Genomic DNA, 15,519 nt, shown 5'->3' on the forward strand with positions numbered 1-15,519 from the left:
TGTCTCCCGTTAGTCTGCGGTCCCCTCTCCCTGGTCCTGCCCCATCCTGATAAGCTGTGTCTCGCTGGGACTTCAGTGAGGACACAGAATGACTCATACAGCCTGGGAACATCTCCTGTCCCTGTGAAGGGATTCCTCAAGGTCTGTGCCAACCACAGAAACGTGTATTTATGTTCAGGAAATGAAGAACACTGAAGCCCCGACCGGGGAGGCCCTGGCCCAGGTGCCTTAGTGGAAAGTAAGGAGTGCTGGCCGGAGGTGGCCGTGGAGACTGACAGCAGGAGCACCGCTCAGCCTGCGGCAGGTTCCGCTGGCCGGCCGTGGGCGCCGCTCAGCCTGCGGCAGGTTCGGCTCGCCGGCCGTGGGCACCAGTCAGCCTGCGGCAGGTTCCGCTCGCCGGGGCCGTGGGCGCCGCTCAGCCTGCGGCAGGTTCCGCTCGCCGGGCCGTGGGCGCCGCTCAGCCTGCGGCAGGTTCCGCTCGCCGGCCGTGGGCACCAGTCAGCCTGCGGCAGGTTCCGCTCCCCGGGGCTGTGGGCACCAGTCAGCCTGCGGCAGGTTCCGCTCGCCGGGCCGTGGGTGCCGCTCAGCCTGCGGAAGGTTCCGCTTGCCGGGCCGTGGGTGCCGCTCAGCCTGCGGCAGGTTCCGCTCCCCCGGGCCGTGGGTGCCGCTCAGCCTGCGGCAGGTTCCGCTCCCCCGGGCCGTGGGTGCCGCTCAGCCTGCGGAAGGTTCCGCTTGCCGGGCCGTGGGTGCCGCTCAGCCTGCGGCAGGTTCCGCTCGCCGGGCCGTGGGCACCAGTCAGCCTGCGGCAGGTTCCGCTCGCCGGGCCGTGGGTGCCGCTCAGCCGGCGGCAGGTTCCGCTCCCCGGGCCGTGGGCGCCGCTCAGCCGGCGGCAGGTTCCGCTCCCCGGGCCGTGGGCGCCGCTCAGCCTGCGGCAGGTTCCGCTCCCCGGGCCGTGGGCGCCGCTCAGCCGGCGGCAGGTTCCGCTCACCGGGGCCGTGGGCGCCGCTCAGCCGGCGGCAGGTTCCGCTCACCGGGGCCGTGGGTGCCGCTCAGCCGGCGGCAGGTTCCGCTCGCCGGGGCCGTGGGTGCCGCTCAGCCTGCGGCAGGTTCCGCTCGCCGGGGCCGTGGGCGCCGCTCAGTGATTTACTCTTTTTGGTCCCTGGCTGTTTATTTCTTTTGGAAACACTTAGGGGATGTCGTTAAGCCTGGTCTCTGCTACAGGCACCCCACTTCTCTGCTGCTATTCCCTCCGAAGACAGAGAACATGCATCCCTCCTCCCCCCAGGATCACTCAGTGAAGGGTCTGGCTTCCTTCCCCAGCTCTAAGCGAGCAACAAACGAATTGTTTATTTTTCTCATTTTACACACGCGGTGCAAGTAGCAGGGGCTGCCCATCAGGGAGGCGACGTGGAGAAAGCCCCGCAGGACGCAGCGGCCCAGCCTGCTGGAGAAGGGACGGCGCTCCAGGGCGCGCCGACGTGACTGCTCCGGAGGGCACAGGCACGCGTTCTCTCCCCGGGTCCTTGGCCCAGTCTCTTCTCAGATGCTTTTCTTGTTTGTTCTCACCACTGGGAACTGAGCGAAGAGGCCCCGACACGTCCTCCCCTCGTGGCTCTTCAAATAAGGCTCTGCAGACTTTCTGCACAACTGGTGCAAAGTCCTTTGTGCTCACTGGCCCACCTCGGTCTGCCCGCTCGGAAGGGGAGGGACACGGGGCCGTCTGTCCAGGGACCCCAGGGCAGTTAGGGCCAGGTGACAGTGAACAGGGAGCCTTGCCCAGGGGCCCTGCGCATGTGCCTGCCACCGCCTTCCAGCTCACCCGAGTATCAGCCACACCTGGGTGCCAGGGTGGGGGCTGGGCATTGCAGACACCTCAGGAGAGACAAACAGGCTCCATGGCCGCATAGGCAGGTGGGCCCAGGGCTGAGCTGGATGGCACCCAGGCCCCTACCTGCCCATGGCTGTTCCTGTGGGAGTCTCCAGGACTGGGGGACCAGCAGGACTGTTGGGGATGCTTCTGCTCGAAGTCTATGTTTCCCTGCTGGCAGCTGGAGCCACACAGCCCCAGGCCCCCGAGTCTCCAAGCCAGCGAAGCTCCCTGCCCTCAGGTGGGTGGTGCCGGCCCACAGGCCAGCCCTGAACTGGATTTATAAAAGTCAGTCTCTCTAGCCCAGGCACATGGTACCTTCTTCAACAAGGGCCCTGGGGGATGAGAAGAGGTCCTCAGACCCATGTCTGTGCCACTTGAAACCTGGGCTGGCCACATCCCCACAGGTGGAGCTTGGGGTGTCCACTCCACCCCGGTGCGTGGACCAGGCCTGCTCAGCCTGGAGCCGAGGATGCGCTGCTTTAGCACAGCCCCTCTGCCGAAACCAGGGCCAAGCAGCCTGCTGCTCTCACCTGCATGCGCCAGCGAAGTTGGTCCATGGCGAGGCCACCTTCTGAAACTGAGCCCTAAAATGTAACCAAGGGGCTCGTCCTGACTTGGGGGAACAAGCAGTGGTCGTTCTGGCACCATTTGCCGGTTGGGGCGTGCTTCCTGCTGCTGCCGGTAAGAGCAAGCCTGTGTAGCAGGGTCCCCTCCGGTGCGCTGTGTAGGGCCGGCCTGCCCCGAGCCTGCGGACCAGCAAACTCCCCTTGTGGTCGCTTTGGCCCCATCGACACGGCTCTGGCCCAGGCGCTGGGCACCTGGTACACATTCCTGTCCACAGGCACCTTAGGGTGGGCTTGCACACTCACACGTGTACACACTTGTGTCCACACATACTGTATCCAGAGAGCTCTGCTGTTTTTTAGAAAGCTAAAACATTTGGAACTAATTTTGATGACTGTTTCTGTTGAATGAAATGTCTGTTAACTACCAGAAAACCTGCAACTTTGGAACCGTGGGGTTTCACTCTGCTCGGGTATTACCTGGCGTGTGGCGGGTCTGTGGTCAGGAAGTGCAGGCCTCTGAGCAGAAACACCCCTCACGGTCCTGCTGGCCCCCCACCCATGTCTCCCCTTCCCCAGAAGGGCCTGCTTCTCCATCTTACCTTTCCTCCACATTCACAAGTGGGAACAGGCATTTGTTGCTGGGAGTCCTTGGAGCAAAGATAGGGTGAGGTCTGCCACATGCTCCCCAGAGCTGCAGAGACCCACTCATTCAGAGCGCCACACAACACCGAGGTTGATGGGCTGCACTGGCACGGCCGCGGGGCCAGGTGAGACATGGTCAGATGAGACGTAGCTGCACTGGCACGGCCGCGGGGCCAGGTGAGACATGGTCAGATGAGACGTAGCTGCACTGGCACGGCCGCGGGGCCAGGTGAGACATGGTCAGATGAGACGTAGCTGCACTGGCACGGCCGCGGGGCCAGGTGAGACATGGTCAGATGACACGTAGCTGCACTGGCACGGCCGCGGGGCCAGGTGAGACATGGTCAGATGACACGTAGCTGCACTGGCACGGCCGCGGGGCCAGGTGAGACATGGTCAGATGAGACGTAGCTGCACTGGCACGGCCACGGGGCCAGGTGAGACATGGTCAGATGAGACGTAGCTGCACTGGCACGGCCGCGGGGCCAGGTGAGACATGGTCAGATGAGACGTAGCTGCACTGGCACGGCCACGGGGCCAGGTGAGACATGGTCAGATGAGACGTAGCTGCACTGGCACGGCCGCGGGGCCAGGTGAGACATGGTCAGATGAGACGTAGCTGCACTGGCACGGCCGCGGCGCCAGGTGAGACATGGTCAGATGAGACGTAGCTGCACTGGCATCCCCGCGGCGCCAGGTGAGACATGGTCAGATGAGACGTAGCTGCACTGGCACGGCCGCGGCGCCAGGTGAGACATGGTCAGATGAGACGTAGCTGCACTGGCACGGCCGCGGCGCCAGGTGAGATATAGCTGCACTGGCACGGCCGTGGGGCCAGGTGAGACATGGTCAGATGAGACGTACTTCACTGGCACGGACGCAGCGCCAGGTGAGACATGGTCAGATGAGACGTAGCTGCACTGGCACGGCCGCGGCGCCAGGTGGGACATGGTCAGATGAGACGTAGCTACACTGGCACGGACGCAGCGCCAGGTGAGACATGGTCAGATGAGACGTAGCTGCGCTGGCATGGCCGTGGGGCCAGGTGAGACATGGTCAGATGAGACGTAGCTGCACTGGCACGGCCGCGGGGCCAGGTGAGACATGGTCAGATGACACGTAGCTGCACTGGCACGGCCGCGGGGCCAGGTGAGACATGGTCAGATGACACGTAGCTGCACTGGCACGGACGCAGCGCCAGGTGAGACATGGTCAGATGAGACATAGCTGCACTGGCACGGCCGCGGGGCCAGGTGAGACATGGTCAGATGAGACGTAGCTGCACTGGCACGGCCACGGGGCCAGGTGAGACATGGTCAGATGAGACGTAGCTGCACTGGCACGGCCGCGGGGCCAGGTGAGACATGGTCAGATGAGACGTAGCTGCACTGGCACGGCCACGGGGCCAGGTGAGACATGGTCAGATGAGACGTAGCTGCACTGGCACGGCCGCGGGGCCAGGTGAGACATGGTCAGATGAGACGTAGCTGCACTGGCACGGCCGCGGCGCCAGGTGAGACATGGTCAGATGAGACGTAGCTGCACTGGCACCGCCGCGGCGCCAGGTGAGACATGGTCAGATGAGACGTAGCTGCACTGGCACGGCCGCGGCGCCAGGTGAGATATAGCTGCACTGGCACGGCCGTGGGGCCAGGTGAGACATGGTCAGATGAGACGTACTTCACTGGCACGGACGCAGCGCCAGGTGAGACATGGTCAGATGAGACGTAGCTGCACTGGCACGGCCGCGGCGCCAGGTGAGACATGGTCAGATGAGACGTAGCTACACTGGCACGGACGCAGCGCCAGGTGAGACATGGTCAGATGAGACGTAGCTGCACTGGCACGGCCGCGGCGCCAGGTGAGACATGGTCAGATGAGACGTAGCTACACTGGCACGGACGCAGCGCCAGGTGAGACATGGTCAGATGAGACGTAGCTGCGCTGGCATGGCCGTGGGGCCAGGTGAGACATGGTCAGATGAGACGTAGCTGCACTGGCACGGCCGCAGCGCCAGGTGAGACATGGTCAGATGAGACGTACTGCACTGGCACGGCCGCGGGGCCAGGTGAGACATGGTCAGATGAGACGTAGCTGCGCTGGCACGGCCGCAGCGCCAGGTGAGACATGGTCAGATGAGACGTACTGCACTGGCACGGCCACGGGGCCAGGTGAGACATGGTCAGATGAGACGTAGCTGCACTGGCACGGCCACGGGGCCAGGTGAGACATGGTCAGATGAGACGTAGCCACATGTCCACTTCCCAGCTCTGCCTGCTGAGTGGCCCAGAGGCAGTGATGCCCAGTCAGGCCAAGCTCAGCTTCAGTCAGAAGGATCCGGCTCCTGGGAGAGACAGCTGTGCCCAGGGCTTGGCAAGGAGGTGTTTAGGTAACCCTGGAGCATTGTTAGTGCCAGAAAGTAGGAAAATGCTCAGAAAGTGGTATGGACCATCAAAATATATGACTGTAACCCACTGAATAAAATAACGCACCTGTTCTGCTGGACCAGCAAATACACAGAGAGGTGGGACAGCTTCTCCTTCCAGTGGGACGCCATGCAGAAGGAATGATGGACCCAGAACTCACTGTTCAAATGCTACTGGGCTCTGGCCGGTTTGGCTCAGTGGTTAGAGCGTTGTCCCGTGAACCAATGAGTCGCAGGTTCAATGCCGGTCAAGGGCATGTATCTTGATTACAGTTCGTCCCTGGCCGGGTCATGAGGGAGGCAACCAGTTGATGTGGCTCTATCACATCAATGTTTCTCTCTGTCTCTCTCTCCCTCCCTCTCTCCCTCCCTCTCTATCTTATGATAAATAGAAAATCATCCTCAGTGAGGAATAAAACATTTTAAAAAACAGATGTTATTGGGACAATTGAGTCTGGCAAGAATCATCAAAGGGTGATTTTGTTTAAAAGACATTTAGGCAACTGGAGGAGTGAGGCCCACAGGTGACATCAGCACGTTCCTGAGTCCCAGGTTGTGGTCGCTGCCCTTCTTTCGGGAAATTACATTACCTACTTAGGGGGCCAGGCGTCACGTTCAGCCGACTCTCAAGTGGTGCAGAAGGCACACCTGTGGTGAGAGGAGGGGCGGTAGAATGGAGACATTTGAGGGTTCCGGGGTTTTCTATACTGTTCTTGAAACTTTTCTGTAAGTCGGAAACCGTGTCCAAATGAAGTCAGTAGGAAAACATTTTCCCAGATGGGACAGCAACCCTTCCACGGCCGCTGACCTACCTCTAAGCTGCGGGTGGCCAGGTAGGGGCACCACCATTTAGGTGACTTCCTACCACTGCCTCTCATTCATCCCCGCCACCCTGAGTGTCAGGCGAGAAGGCCTCCACTCTTCAGGGCACCCAGGCTGTTGTGCTTTGACCAGTGTGTCCCCTCGTACTCAGCAGTCACCCATATGTGCCCATCACACAGTGGGCAACTGGCACAACAGGGACTCCCTTGTGTCCACAGCAGATCTGAGAGGAAGCATGTCTGGGGCAGAGATAAGAGCCAGGCTGCAACCATGCCCAGTGCTGTGGGGACTGGGGGGCCAGGTGACAGAGGAGCAAGTCACAAGGGGCTGGGGTTGGCACCCCAGTGGCAGCTGCACTTCCTTTCTCTGGGATCTAAACCATGTGTGACAAGGTCAAGTCCATTTAACATTATCAAAAATTTCTTTTAAGTTTCCACCTTGGAGCCATGCTGGCACAACAGCTATTACCCCTTTGTCTGTCTGGCCCAGCCTTTCCCTGATGGTGGCCGTCGCCGCCCACACAGCAGCCTTCGTGTCGGCGGGTGTGTGGGTGTGCATGTCCCCAGGAGTGGGAAGGGCGCCTGTATGTGCTCGGAGCCTGAGGAGGCACGAGGCCCAGGCCTTGGGGAGGGAGGCAGGTGGGCACAGTAGACCTCCACACCCTTCACGAATCCCCGCACTGCCCGCAGTCGGGGAAAAGCTGGTTCGTGTTAGAGCTGGTGCAGCAGGCCCACCTGGGCCTAGAGCCACCGATGCCTGGCGTCCTGTCAGCATGGAGGGGCCACTATGCACAGTGAGACCCGTGCCCTTCACCGACAGCTGAATGTCACACGGGGGCCTCCCTGATGGGGCAGTGAGCCCAGTCCCAGGCACATCCAGCCCATCGTGCGTAGGGATACATCCAGCCACCGACAGTGTCGGCACAGTTGGCTCCTCTGAGCACTGATGGCCACATGACCTTCTGCGTAGCCTGCTCCCAGCCTCAGCTACAGATGGGGAGCTGGGGGAGCACAGGGCTTTGTGGTCAGAGGTGCAGAGCCTGTCAGGTGGCCCCTGGGGCAGCCAGCACTGTGGCTGAGTCAACACGCGGGCCTCCCAAGTTGCATGGTTCCCGCCCGCTTTGAACACATGTTCCCAGGAGCACACGCTCGGCCTTCACTGCACTTTCAGCAGAAATCAACTGCATGTGAGCTTCACTGAGACAGGCTGCCACAGTTCCTCCCCGTCCCCAGTACCCGTCCTCTGCATGGGGCTCCCCAGTGCCCAGTGCTATCCCCCAGCATCTGAGCTCCCACATAACCAGGGCCTTTGGGGCTCTTGAGTGGGTCCATGTCAGAATTACAGGAAACCAGGCAGGGGGAGGGTGCCTCTGATGTGCACCCCAAGAAGGCCTGGGTGCATGCTCCCATCATTCCTGTCCTGGAGATTAGTGTCTTAGCAGCATGCAAGCTGCTGGAGGAAGGGCCGTGGCACCAGCCTCCCCCATGCCTTTCCCAACCAGGACAGTCCCAGGCACTGCCATCCCCCAAAAGCCCCCTCGCTATCTTAAACCTGCCCGTGGGCACCACAGGGGCAGTGCAGGCAGGCTGGGGTCCCTGGGGGGCGGGGGGCTTAGGGAGCAGCTCACAGGTCTCCTCCTGTCCCACAGACGCAGCCAGTGCCCAACCCCATGGCCTACTTCCTGCACCACTCCCCGTGGTGGGTCCACCGCTTCGAGACGCTCAGCAACCACTTCCTGGAGCTTGTGGTGCCCTTCTTCGTCTTCCTCGGACGGCGCATGTGTGTCCTCCACGGCGCCTTGCAGATCCTCTTCCAGGTGAGTCCCTGCAGACCCGTGCCTGAGCATCGCTTGTCAGTTCCCCAGAAAACACTGCTGGGACTGTAAATGTCCACGTCCTGCTTATTGTGTGTGTCTGAGTGGAACCTCCGTGCTGTGATGGCAGGGCCCTCATGACTTCGCGAGTGCTGCTCCGTCTTCTTTCCCTGCCTGTGTCTGCGGTGTCGAGTGGCAGGTGCAGCGAGCAGCGGGAGTGGGGCCGCCTGACTCCAGAGACGCTCCCGGCCCAGTGAGGTGACTGGAGATTTGTCTGGTTGGTTTTTGTGTGTGCTGCCTTTATCAAGCTCTTCTATTTCTAGTTTACTAGGAAGTTTTGTTTTGGGTATTTTTAGTCGGAGTGTTGAATTTTAACAAATGCTTTTCTCCACCAGCTGTGAGAAGGTCACTTTTTTCCCATTTAATCTGTAAATGGGGTGACTTGCATTATATTGCTAACATCAAACCAATTTTACATTCTTAAGATAAACTCAACTTGGTCATGCTGTCTAGATTGTGTTACTGGGTATGATTTGCTAATATTTTGTTTTGGATTTTGCGTGGTTGTCAGTGAATGAGATTCGTCTGTAATTTTCTTTTTCTTTTCTTTTTTTTTTTTTAATCCTCACCTGAGGGTATTTTTCTATTTATCTTCAGATAGAGTGGGAGAGGGGGGAGAGAAACATCGATGTGAGAGGGACACATCGACTGGCTGCCTTCTGCATGACCCCAACCAGGACTGGGAATGAACCACAACAGAAGTAGGTGCCCTTGACTCTTAAGTCCATAGGCCGACACTCTAACCACTGAGCCAAACTGGGCAGGGCTCATCTGTAATTTTCCATCTTACACTGGCCTTTCATGGTTCTGCTCAGATTTTACTCTATGGAGCTCGGCGAGGGCTGGCCCCCTTCTCTGGACGAGCTCACAGGGACAGAGACAGTGCCCCTGTGTGAGCCCCCGGCCTCTCGGGGTCTCTGCGACCACAGACTAATGCCTTTGGTAGACACACAGGGTTTCCATTTCTTCCGAAGGCAGCTTTAGTGGCAGACAGTTCCTTGGGAATTTGTCTTTTTCATATGTTTTCAAATTTATTAGCCAAATAAAAAAGAAAAATCATAATATTCTTTTATATTGCAGAGTCTAGATTTGTGACCTTCTCTTCAGCCTGTGTCCTTTTCTCCAGTGCGGCTCTTAGCACAGAGAAGGATTTTTTTCAGCGAGGCTGACATCCATCCTCTTTTACGTAACAAATCCATACATCTCAGCACGTGTCTGGGTTTATTTCCACATTTTTATTTTCTGTTTGTCCCTTTTAGCTTTCTTTAGAGGTTTTCTCATTCCATTATTTTCCTTTCCTAATTACTAAGTTATATACTCTACTTTTTCCAGTGAGTACATGCTTAGTTAACTAACTGAAAGTAAGTCTAATCCCAGTCTTTGCCACTGTGAAGGCCCTGACGCCTTGGAAGCTTTCACTGTCTGTCCTCCCTGCTCGCCTGCTTTCGCTGCCCCACTGTCTTAGCTCTGTTTGTTGTTGTTGTTGTTGTTTTGTTTGTTTGTTTGTTTGTTTGTTTGTTTGTTTAAATCTTAACCTGAGGATATTTTTTCATTTATATTCAGACAGAGTAGGAGGGAGGGAGAGAGAGAAAAACATTGATGTGAGAGGGACACATCTATTGGTTGCCTCCTGCACGACCCCAACCAGGGCTGGGGACCAAACCCCAACCGAGGTACGTGCCCTTGACTGGAATCAAACCCGCAACTCATTGGTCTGAGGGCCAACGCTCTAACCACGGAGCCAAACCAGCCAGAGCTCTATTTTTTGTTTTTTAATGAATAGACTGTTTTTAGAACAGTCTTAGATTTACAGAAAACTGAGCAGAGTAGCCCTGTCCTCTGCAGTTTCCCTAGCATGAACATCTTGTGATACATTAGTTATAACTGATGAGCCAACATGGATACTTTGTTATTAACTGAAGTTCATAGTTTACACTATAGGTCACTCTGGGTGTTGTACTTTCTGAGGGTTTGGACAGATGTCCAATGTCAGGTATCTACATTGTGCTATTCCTCCCCCTGCCCCCCAGCCCCTGGCAACCACTGATCTCTTCACTGTCTCCATAGTTTTGCCTTTTCCAGAGTGTCCTGTAGTTAGATCAGCCAGGATGTAGCCTTTCAGGCTGGCTTTTCTACGTAGTACTATGCGTTTGAGGTTCCTCTTGTCTTTTTGTAGCTGGAGAGCTTATTTCTTTTCTTTGCTGAATGATATGCCATTGTCTGGATGTACCACAGTTTATCTATAAACTTTCCAGAGTTGGTCGGACACAGAGTCCGGGCTGGCCAGTGGCCCTTGCCAGCAGCCATGGGCATTCTGCACTATGCCCACTCCACACACCACTGGGCCCCATGGCCCTGTGGTCTCAAGCCAGTGTGAGGAGGCTCCAGGTAGAGGCTTGAGCATCCATCAGCATGGGCACCCTGTTGTCTGAGGATGCCCAGCCAGTGGCTCCTGCCTTCCCCTCCTGGCGGAGAATGTAGGTCCAGTTCCTGAGGCAGCTCAGAGGACCCTGCCCGGCAGAGTCTCAGGAGGAGTGAGGTCTGCTCCGACCTCATGGCCACCGTGGTGACCAAGACACACTCTTGGGGCTACAGGGCGTTAATTAGTCACTGCTTTTGCTGTCTTTGTAAGTGTTGACTTAGTGGGACCCTCTCAGGGCTATAAACGCAACTGGGCCTGTGGGGGACTCTTCAGGCATCTGTCGGGGTACACTGACTTGCTTTCTGTTTGAGTAATCCAAAGCCGGCTTTGACAAGCACTAATGAAAAGCAAGTTGTCATATTACCCAAAAAAATAATTGAACGAAGCTTGGTTACTGGTGCATGTGGGAAATCCGATCCTGGCAGATCCTTACAGTGACCACTGTTCGTTCACAGCGCCCTTGGCTCGAGTCTCACGGTGCGTCAGCACGAGGACCAGCTATCTGGACCTGGCCTGGCAGCGGGGGCACCCAGGCAGGGATGGGGGATGGGTAGCAGCCTCAGGGCTCAGATGTAAATGGCTCCCAGCAGCCTCAGGCCAGATGGCCAGGTCTCAACCCAGTTCTGGGGTCCGCTGCTCGGGTGGACAGTGGCGGATGGTGGCAGCACAGGAACTGGACAGAAGAGGGCCAGAACTGGGCCTTGAAGAGTCTGCTGCCAACCTGCAGCTCTGGATATATTCCAGAAGACCGGCCCACATGTTTGCCCTCCACCCCCTGACGGTCCTGGGAGCCCTTGCTCCAGGCACATCCCCGCGTTGCCCTGTTCAGCCCCACGCCATGCCCAGGAGAACCCAGAGCTGTGGCTCGTCTCCTTGGCTGGTCCGTTGCCCCCTCGGGCGTCAGGCCTCAGCTGCCCAGAGCAGAGAGGACGAATGGCCAGCTGGCCCAGCTGTGACGTATCCTGCCCTCTGGCAGGCAGCGTGGGTCTCAGGTGTGGAGGCCACAGGGTACAGACTCGTGGCAGGTGTTCAGCTGTCCTCAGGGCTGCTGCACTGGTCTCTTTGGGGATGTCAGTCACTTTGGGGAGTGGACTGTGTTAGGTGCGCCCCATGGGTTTGTGGGGTACCCTCACAGGGGCCAAGCTCCTGTCTCTGCCTGAGACCCCCACAGGTGTCTCTGGTTCTGTTTGTTTCTCCGTCCGTTCCGTTGGGAGAGGATTGAGGATGTGAGCACCTCACCTCCTCCCACGCTGAGTTTACACAGCTGTCCGGAGGACTCTGCAAGGCCATTGTCTACTAGGAGAGGCGCGCCACCCAGCCTCAGACCCCTGCACTGATGCCAAGCCACAGGCCTGACGGAGAGACTCTGGATGGGGGCGGCCATTGGCTTCCACCATGGGGCTGGGCACATCCCGTCCTACCACAGGATGGGCATTCGCCAGGCAACGGGCTCCTGGTCAGTGCAGACTCATCTTGAATCCCAGGCCAGATTCTCCTTCACCTCCCACCACACCCTGCTCTTTCTAATCTGTGTGATTTTGGCCAGAGTCCTAGGGACATCTCACAGCAGGGCCATCCCCATGGCTGTGGGCACAAAGAGCTGCCTCCACTGGCCCTGAATTCCTTGCCCAGACTGGGGTCATGGGAGACCTGCCCTGGACTCCTGGCTGCAGAGTCACCTGCACATATGCATGTGTCCTCTGTAAGGCTGTGCAAGCAGAGAGCCCAGCAGAAAGTTCCAGAAGCCCATCCCTCCTCCTCGGGTCATGTTGTGTCATCCTAGAACATCTGCAGCGTCTCCTGGGCCTCAGATTCCAGCGCTCACCCTCGTCTTCCTGCCCAGTGTCCAGCTGCAGCCGCCCAGCACAGGCCTTGGGCCACTGCCCCCCTCGGCTCTCCTGCCGGCTGCGTGGTGCGCGAGGGTGCAGTAGGGCTCCCCGGCTGCTGTAAACACAGATGGACCGGGTGACCAGTTCGTTTTCCTCGGAGGAGATGCTGCGGCGATGCCAAGAGAGATCACAGACCGCTCAGCACAGGGGCCATGCACGTGATGCCAAGCTCCATTTTTCTTGCTAAAAACATGGCCATCCAGATGGATGGGGCAGACAAAGGGGAATGGGCCGGGTGGGGACACAGCCAGTGTGTGCCTAACAAGGGCTCTGAGCACAGCCGAGCAATGCCCCCATGGTTTCTGCTGCTTTTTTAGGAACGGGCTTTCATCCCCAAAACTGTTGAACCCTAGTTCTGTAGGTCAGGGCCACCCAGCTGGACTCACGTTAGAATGACCTGAAGTATTCTTTGAAAATATGCTTGCGCGGGGCCGTCCCCTAAGACAGGAACCCAGAGGGCCAGGCATTGCTCAGAGGTCATTGAGGGCCATGTGGCCATGACTTTCGAAGTGTGCTCCCGAGTTCTCACCCACATAAAACTGTCAGGCCCTGAGAATCCTGTTGCACCAGAACATTCTGGATCATGGTCATGTGGACCAGGCTTCAGGTAGGGCTGGTGCTCTGCAGCTGTACGAATGACCCTCCCTGGGACTGGCCCCACACGGCTCCTGCACCCAGGTCAGCAGCCAGAGCTGCAGGCCCCAGGCGGAGGGCTGAGGCTGGGCTAACACGATCTCTACAGAAAGCAGGACTGGTCATCAGGCAGACTCAAAGCTACTGTCCATCAAGATAATGGTGCCGAATGGACAGCAAAGCCACCTGGAACCTCTAGAAGAAAGCTTGACGCCCAGGAGGTGTCTTGGCTTGGCTGTGCTGCGTGCTCGCTCCTGTGGCCCGGGCTTGTGTCTGCCTTCAGGCAGGGCCAGGCTGGAAGCACCAGGGCTGCAGGGATATGGACCTCTCTCTGGTGCTCATATGGGGCTGTGGGTTGGCTGGTTGTTATTCCCAATTCTCTTTTTCAAAGGCTAAAGAGCCCTCGCAGGTCCCATCCCCGCCTATGCTGAGCAGCTGGAACCCCTTCCCTGGGGGTCTGTTGCTCACTGAGGGCCCTGGTCAGGTCTGCCCAGTATTGGCCTCCACCAAATCCCCTTATTTACCATTGGTGGGTGGATCATCAGGGATAGCCTGTGATGTCCGTCCCCCAGGAAGGCTCGGGTTACAGCTAGCAAGATGACAGGGTCCCCAATCAGAGCCGGGAAAGCCCCCTGGAGCCTCTGCAGCATCACCAATTGCAGGAGCCAAGGTGACATCTCAGGGCTGATGGTTCATGCCACGAGGGTATGGCCCGCATGTGTCTGGAGTGAACATTGTACCCCCAAGGGCACCACGAATCCCTCTGGTGGCACTTTTTCTTGTTTTAAATGGAAAATATCTGATTTGGAAAATTAAAAAGGGAAGAAGAAGGTCCATCATGTGCTTACTGATAGTCCCATGTTTTGTTTTGTTTTTTCGATTAAAGTTGACATTCAGTATTATGTATTAGTTTCAAGTGTACAGCATAGTGGTTAGACATTTATATAATTTATGAAGCACTTCCCTGGTAAGTCTAGTACCCACGTGGCACCATACACAGTTATTACAATATTATTGACTGTATTCTCTGTGCTGTACTTTACAGCCCATGACTATTCTGTAACTACCAGTCTGTACTTCTTAACCCCTTCTCCACCCAGGCCCCCAACCCTCTCCCATCTTGCAACCATCAGTTTGTTTGCTGTATTATGAGTCTATTTCTCTTTTGTTTTTGGGTTTTTTTTTGTTGTTTTTTTTTTAGATTTCACATGTACTGAAACATGTAGCATTTTTCTTTCTCTGTCTGACTTATTTCACTTAGCATAATACCCTCTAGGTCCATCCAGGTTGATGCAGATGGTAAGCTTTCATTCTTTTCTATGACCAAGTAATATTCCATTGTATATATGTACCACAAATTTTTTATCCATTTGTCTGTTGATGGACAGACATGTAGGTTGCTTCCATATCTTGGCTATTGAAAATAATGCTGCAATAAGCATAAAGATTTGTATATCTTTTTGAATTTGTGTTTTAGATTTCTTTGTATACCCAGAAGTGGAATTACTGGGTCATAAGGTAATTCTGTTTCTTTTGTTCTTAATCCCCACCTGAGGATTTTTTTTTTCATTGATTTTTATAGAGAGTGCAAAGGAAAGAGGGAGGGAGAAAGAGAGAGAGAAGAAGAGAGATGTGAGAGAGACACATCGATTGATTGCCTCCAGCATGACCCCGACCCAGCCAGGGATCAAACCTGCAACCCAGGTGTATGCCCTTGACTGGACTCAAACCCCAGACCTTTCGGTCCAAGGACCAACACTCTAACCTCTGAGCCAAACTGGACAGGACAGTACTTCTGTTTTTAATTCATTGAGGAACCTCCATACTGTTTTCCGTAGTGGCTGCACCAATTTGTAATCTCAACAGTGCAAGAGGGTTCCCTTTCTTCCACAACCTCAACAACACTGTTTGTTGATTTGTTGATGACAGCCATTCTGACAGGTGTGAGGTGATAACTAATTGTGGTCTTAATTTGCATTTCTCTGATGAATAGTGACTTTGAGCATCTCATTTGTCTGTTGGCTATCTGTATGTCCTCTTTGGAGAAATGTCTGGATCCTCTGCCCATTTTTAATTGGATTGTTTGTTTTTTAGGTGTTGTGTGAATTCTTTTTAAATTTTGGATATTCACCCCTTATCAGATGTATCATTGACCAATATCTTCTCCCATTTGGTAGGTTGTGTTTTCATTTTGTTGATAGTTTGCTTTGCAAAACTTTTTAATTTGATGTAGTTTCTTTTTTTTTTTTTTTTTTAATTTTTTTTTCCTTACCTCAGGAGATATATATATATATAAAAAAAATTACCAAGAGCAATGCCTGTTTTCTTCTAGGAATTTTATGGTGTCAGGTCTTACATTTAATCTTTACTCCACTTT

The 15,519-nt window shown here is 55.9% G+C and overlaps 1 protein-coding gene across 2 annotated transcripts in view; it reads left to right on the forward strand.

Moving 5' to 3' along the window:
• Positions 1 to 15,519, forward strand: part of LMF1 (lipase maturation factor 1) — a 109,190-nt gene that overhangs the window by 79,359 nt on the left and 14,312 nt on the right. For both annotated transcript variants that reach the window (XM_036280493.1, XM_036280492.1), the window contains one exon: positions 7,974 to 8,141. In XM_036280493.1, the coding sequence (XP_036136386.1) occupies positions 7,974 to 8,141 (168 nt within the window). The remainder of the gene's footprint in view (positions 1 to 7,973; positions 8,142 to 15,519) is intronic.

Source organism: Molossus molossus, unplaced genomic scaffold (genome assembly GCF_014108415.1).
Source record: "Molossus molossus isolate mMolMol1 unplaced genomic scaffold, mMolMol1.p scaffold_m16_p_3, whole genome shotgun sequence".
Lineage (NCBI taxonomy): Eukaryota > Metazoa > Chordata > Mammalia > Chiroptera > Molossidae > Molossus > Molossus molossus.